At 41.8% G+C, this 6938-nt stretch overlaps 1 protein-coding gene across 3 annotated transcripts in view; it reads right to left on the reverse strand.

The window, feature by feature from the left end:
- The window catches only part of LOC130562987 (BTB/POZ domain-containing protein kctd15), a 25374-nt gene extending 19466 nt beyond the window's left edge, over nucleotides 1-5908 (reverse strand). Inside the window, exons 1-2 of one of the 3 annotated variants that reach the window (XM_057348360.1) lie at nucleotides 5144-5908; nucleotides 2330-2505 (exon numbers count right to left, since the gene is read on the reverse strand). In XM_057348360.1, the coding sequence (XP_057204343.1) occupies nucleotides 2330-2493 (164 nt within the window). In that variant the 5' untranslated portion in view covers nucleotides 2494-2505; nucleotides 5144-5908. The other 2 variants (XM_057348358.1, XM_057348361.1) reach the window with 2 other exon arrangements.
- Nucleotides 5909-6938: the final 1030 nt, after the last annotated feature.

The following is a 6938-nucleotide window of genomic DNA, read 5'->3' on the forward strand; positions in this document are numbered from 1 at the left end:
CTCTCTCTCTCTCTCTCTCTCTCTCTCTCTCTCTCTCTCTCTCTCTCTCTCTCTCTCTCTCTCTCTCTCTCTCTCTCTCTCTCTCTCTCACCCTTTCTCTCTCTCTCTCTCACCCTTTTTCTTGCTCTCTCTCTCTCTCTCTCTCTCTCTCTCTCTCTCTCTCTCTCACCCTTTCTCTGTCTCTCTCTATCTCACCCTTTTTCTTGCTCTCTCTCTCTCTCTCTCTCTTTCTTCAATCTTTATATCTCTGGGAATTTTTATCAAGACAAAAAGATTTCACAAAAAAACTTGGAAACTTTTTAACTTGCCTTCATTTATTTTTCACTGTTTTACCCATGCACGCAACACCCCACAAATATTAACATATAGTTTTACAAAATAATACTATGATCTTTTTAAATAGAAATATTTTTATTGTGTTTGATGTCTAATCATCAAGCTGTATTTATTTTGGAAAATCATACAAAAATGGTTTACTTGTGTGAATTATCAAGCATAAATAAAATGACGTTAATCTTGTCAAAACTTGTCAAGTGATTCTTTCTGGACTGAACTGAATTCCAACCCGGAGTGACTCTGGTATTCTGTTGCTGTATGAACACAGTCAGCTATGAATCTGTTGTGAATTAATTCAGGTTGTAAAATGCGGTCGTAACTCCAATAAATAGCCAAACTCTGTGTTGAGAAGAAGATTGAGTCCTCAGATAAGAGGTGACAGAATGACACCTGTTGGTTCTGCGTGAAGTGTGTAATCTGAAGGACATCTGAAGTTCTGAACACCGTTGCTTCCGTCGGAGAAGGGTGTAAACTTTTTTATTCAGACATTTCTTGTCTGTTCACCACCTCACCGGCCGTGTAGAACAGACATCTGACTCAACCAGACAACACAAAGTACATCAGACTAACCTCACACTGACATCAGATTGTCTTTAGTTTGAGAGAGTAAAAAGAGAGATTTCTTTGTTAAAGTTGGATCACTCAAAAACACACAAACAGCCATCAAATGAATCCAATCCTATTGCAAGAAATGTAAACAAAATAAGGCAAGAAAGGCAGAAGGTCTGTATCTATCGCTCCTCAAACATCACAACACACACGGCTCGTGAAACTTTCATGTGTTCTGTCAGTGCAGGAGTCTGGGCTGCGTGAAGACGGATGTTCTCACATTAGTTATAGACCGAGTTTCTTTTCCCGCTCTACATTATTAAAGGATCAATCTATTAAAAGACATCATCAACTTAACTTCTTTAACCTGACTCTCTCGGCTGAGGCTTTAACCCGCGGTGTGCCGGCATGTGGCCCTCAGCAGTGACAGTGTGCACTATATTGTGTGACCGTCCCTTTGTAGTGTGCTCAAATAAAACACAATTTAAATATCAGCCATATGTAGAGAGTAATCACAAACACAGTTAATCACGTGTTCTTAAATAAGAACATATCAGAAACGCTGCACAAGCTCACAACACATTTAGTGGGTTAAAATGAGACCCGCACGAAAATAAGCAGTTATTTGGCTTAAAACAAAACAAAAAATAGAAAAGCTAGAGCTGAATTTATCATACAGTCAATACGCAATCCAAATCCTCTGTCCATTTTCAAGCAAAATGTATATTTTGCATTCCAGTATTTTACATGTCAGTAACAGAAACTCATGATTCTACTTGATAAGATATTCCGTCTGTCTTCTCTTTCTCTATAGACTTTCTTTCTCTCTCACCCTATACAGTCACAAATCTTGATCAGAAGATATTAAGAAGGTCAAATTGAACATGCAATCCACCAACATCCCGTACACAAACATCTAAGAGCACTAGTGAAAACATTTCTGTGTTTGCGTTTCACTTTTTACATTTGTAACATCAGCATAACAACTACCAAACATGAACATAAAGTTCATAACGTTTTAGACAAAACTATCCGCGTTAATGATATACGGTAAAAATAGTGCAGAATTCTTCTTTGCATTTCATTATTCTAACCTAAAACTTTATTTCCCGGTGTAAATAAAAAACATAAAACTGCAATAATGCTTGAATAGCCTTTTGCGCCTCACAATATAAAATATTTTGTTTTCCAATTTTACAGGACAAGCTGTCTTTTACTTTAGGCTAAATAATTTATGAGAACACTTCATGCGGTTTTCCATAATGCATAAAATCATTTCCCGAATACTGTCCAACTGAAATCATAAAAACTGATTAGTCGCACCTGCTAAACGAGACAAAAGTGTGCAAAAGCCCTCCACCCAAATGAAGTCCCCACAGTTTGCTGACTGCACACTTTCTGCGTAACGGGCTGAAGAGAGGAGATGGAGGTCAGGGGGTCTTACCGTGAGTCTGGGTATTTGGTGAGCGTCGCCAGGCTGCTGGTGTACATGTGTCCGCCCACGTCGATGTGAACGGGCGCGTTGGCTTTGGTGAGCTGAGCCGGGAGTGGAATCCCCTGCGTGGCCAGAGGAGAGACCGGAGACCGGGTCAGAGACAGGCGAGACATGCTTCTCCCTTCCTGGAAGCAGACAAACGGGAATGCCATGAAGGAAAATAATGCTGATGCGCCTTCACGGTGCGTTAGTGTCTCTCCCACCTTGAGCGAGTCGAGTCTTATCGGATCGTTTTCTCATCTGCCCCATCGCATATTTAGCTTACAAATTATTGCCACGGCTCTAATGAAGTATGTTTGCATCTTTTCACTGGTGCCGCCCGAGGGCAGGATACGAGGATGTTTATTAACACTGCAGAGAGCGAGAGCGAGAGCGAGAGAGAGAGAGAGAGAGAGAGAGAGAGAGAGAGAGAGTGAGTGAGCGCGCGCGCGCGAGAGAGAGAGATGTGAGGTGATCGCCTGCGGGGATGGGAAAGGAGGGAAAAACGGCAAGATTCTAATTAAAGGTCGTGTTATGTGTTAGACGTGATATCCTCCGACACTTCAGCAACCAATCTGAGCGTTTGGGAAACGAGGGCATGGCGCGCGTTCACGTGGAATACCAGGCATCGGTTCTAACTACAAAGCTCAGCGCTCGTGAACTGAAGTTCAAAATCACCGGCTTTCACTGTAATGCTCTCCACAACCCTTCACGAACAGTCGAGTCCCTCACAACCCTCATTAAAATGAACCGTGGTTTTATTTTTGTAAGGGTACCTTTTGGAGACGCATCTATTCCACTTGAATTTAATGCACAACCTTTTATTCTTTTCTAAAAAAAACTTTGCATTGCCACTTCAAGTTGCCGTCTTATGATGAATCTTTTATTTTGTTTCCCTATATGCATTTTAGACTCACTAATACAAACTCACAGAATGAATCCAATCCATCCTAATTGCAATAAGAATCAGATTATGCTTCAGACAAACTCTACATATCCACAATCTACAGTGTATAATCTGAATTAAAGAGCGTTCTCATTCGCTCAGCCGCTCAAGACCAAAGACTTTTCCTGTTCCTCTTTTATTCGCTTTGATTGAAATGGTTCAATGAAACATTAGAGACTCTTTAACTTTCAACTGTCCAAACTGGAAGACATGTTTATACAAGTCAGAACTTCACCTCACAATGCCCGGCACACACGGGGCCACATCTGTTGGATGGAAACGCGATTTAACATATTCCAGTTGTCACGAGAAAGACGGGTTCATTGTGAACCTGGAGTTCAACTTCCTCGCAGTGGCTCATTCGTGCGGCTGTTATTTTAACCATACATGGTAAACAGGAGGCAGTTGTTAAGGCTCCATTCAGCTCCGGCGCTGGAGGCCATGTGCTGGAGGCGGACGGCAGAATTTTCCAGGGTGTTGCCACCGAGCCCTCAGCGGTAATGTTCATTTAATACACAAGCAAGACTATACATTACAAATATCCCACTGAAAAAAACGACCTGAGAAGTTCTGGCGTATGAAGCTCTACCTCATCACCATACAGCTACAGGGCGTTGTAACCAAAAGCCCCGAATTACTGCTGAGGGAATATAGTCGAACAGCCTCTCTCTCTCTTTGTTAATAGGTGGAACAAAGTATTAACACTATACACTGTTGAAAAGCTAAGGAATAAAAATGAAATAGATAACAACCTCAAATGACTTTATTCTCAGCTAATAATGTTTGGTTCCTGGAAATGTTAGTTTATGGTTATAAGAAGGACCCCTACTGAACGTTTTGTTACTTGTAAAAGGTCCTTGCAACACCTCACAATGTTTATGCTTTATGGGTATAAACATAGCAAAGGCAAGGGGACATATTCATGTTAAGGGAACATTCTACTGTTCTCATTGAGAGCTCCAACCTTTAGTTGATCTCATTAACTGGTTTTGCAGCCACCGGGTTGACAGTTCTAAACTGGTCACCTGTACTGGGCTCACATGAACCAAAAAGACATCAAACAACTGTTCGTTTAAACAGACAAACTATTTTAACGTGTGAAAGAATGTCTGTATCAGGCTCTTTGGACAACATATATGGTACGGACTGAAACTCGTGGAAAACGTCCAATGAAACAAATAATGAAATGAAACCGCACACACTTTTCCCGCTTTCCTCCTCCAGTTTTTAGGTCGGTGCCCTACGGGTTAAAACTCAAATTCAGATCATTTCACAATATGGCGTCTACTTCGCCGCTATAAAACCTTCAGGTATGAGACATTACCAATAATAACACCCCATCTAGATGCCTAGAGGTCGTTTAATAAGATTACGGAATCAGAAAAGCCTAAAACATCAGACAGGACGCGGTGCGTAAAGGCGGAGAAACGTTAAGCCTACAGGACGCGTCGCGTTTTCAGTACTGAAAACAAAACACACAATCATTGTCACACTAATAATCCCTAGTGTGAGAATACCCTACTCTTGAATTAGATCACATTTAATTTGAAATTGTACCGTTTCAAACATCGTAGGTGTCCGAATCGCGATCCGAGTGCGGTTCAATCGGCTCCCAGATGAAGGTTTGCGCTCCTTTCTCTCGCTCGCTTTCAAGTTTCTATCCAATAAACGCTCCAGCCTATCTATTCTCGTCCTGTCCAAAGTGAGAATCTCCACAAACCGCATTAAACCGTGTCACGGATGGCTATAAAAGGGTTTCTGTGACTTTAAAGCTGTACAATAAGCGCCGCTGCTGTCCGGATGCGTTCAGAGCTGAAGCGCACGAGACTGTTACTCACCTTCTCCTGGAAACCAGATCGCTCCTTCCCCCTCTTGATCTTCTTATTTCTTAATACAGAGATCCTGTCGTGTATATCAGCCTCACGACTATCTTTTTAAGCAAAAATGAAACTGCTGCTTTGCTTATGGGCAGAAGAAAGCCAATAATCCGTTTCCAAATCACAGAGCAGAGCCGAAAGAAGAATTCTCGCTCCGGGCTGCGCAAACGCCTCTGGGGCCACAGGATTAGAGGACAATTAACTCAAACCCGAGCAGACTCATGCGAACAGATGAAAACCTGATATCCCCCCTCGATTATTCGCATTCACTTAGTGCCGTGTCCTTTCGTAAAAATATATAGCTGGCGAGGGTTTAAAGTTCAGCGCATAACGGTTTATGCATCAGGCAAGTGTCACCACGCCGTTCCCGAGACTTTGGAGAAGCAGAAAGGGCTGATTTTAATCATTGCCATTTCGTCTGATGTAATATTCCCCCAGGCTCTTTCACAAAGGCAACACATTTTCCCTTCTGCGAATGAGGAAAAGCAGCTTGTCGTTTTCTTTCTAAGGCAGGAGGCGCACTAGAACTTGTTGATAAAGTGGCGATAAAGGAAGCATATTCTTTTAAAACAGAAATCTATTATATCCTGATGTGGTGTTTATGCGTGCGGTGCTTTCCCCCGTCCTCGCTCCCTCTCCTTGCTCTAATGTCTGTTAGAATTGTATTGCCAAATTTCCTGGAGGCCATTAAAAGCAAATGACGTCTATGGACATGCATTCATTGCGCGCCCTCGCAGCCTGCCCGCAGCCAAATGCGCCATTTCAATTATTGCGCACGGCTAGATGGAGATGTCTGCCGCCAAGATTTTCCATGCAAGCGGGGCAGACTCGCATAACGCACGTTTTAGGCCACAGAAACGAAAATATCAAGAATCGTAATTATTTCTTTACAAAAGACGAACAAATAAAGACATCAAAGCTGCCAAAGTGTAAACAGCTGCTCCGTTTTTCCCTTATGCAGGTGGGCGCGTGGGTTGCTTGATTATTTATTTATCTAAATGTTTGTTTATTTGCGTGTAAATAACTGTGAATAATTGATGTTGCACTGAGACCCGTAAATACTGTACAGCCTAACTGCAGGACTGACGCCGTCTCTGTGTTTTCATGATGTCTGGCGCCAGCCGGTGTCGGTCTGGAGGAACGACACCCAAAGACAAAATCCAGCTGATTTCCCAGGAGAACAACAGAATTCCCATAGTTTCCCAGTAACGTCAACCCATAGTAACGCCCACCTTAAAACTTTTTAGGCACAGATAGTCAGTCTGAAACTGAACAGATCACTTTTTTATTGTTTACGCAGCAATTCCTTTTGACCTCACATGTATGACTGGCTTAAACATTCACTTGATTTATTTGAAATGGCATAACCTCTAACCATCAGTTTTATTGAATACGATTTTATTTTATTTATTAGTATAGTTGTTGTTGTTCAATCTGATGATGCCAACATTTAAATCGCGTTGATGAAACATTTTGACTGATGCCACCATGAGATTTGTCCGTTTCTCAAACGGAAGGTACGATCCTCCGCATAGGACGCATTTGTAGCCTGCCTACGTCATAAACAATGTCTTATTTCATAATATTAACAATTATACATTTGACCATTATTCTTAGTTAAGCGTAAATTGTTGTACTATCACTTGAGAATATAATGCTTTGTAAACTGAAATAAACCCGATTTAATGACGTATGTAGTCTGCAAATGCCTTTGAGAAACGGCCGTTGTGAAAACCCAACCAAAACATTACTTCCT

Source organism: Triplophysa rosa, linkage group LG12, assembly GCF_024868665.1.
Source record: "Triplophysa rosa linkage group LG12, Trosa_1v2, whole genome shotgun sequence".
NCBI classification, from domain to species: domain Eukaryota; kingdom Metazoa; phylum Chordata; class Actinopteri; order Cypriniformes; family Nemacheilidae; genus Triplophysa; species Triplophysa rosa.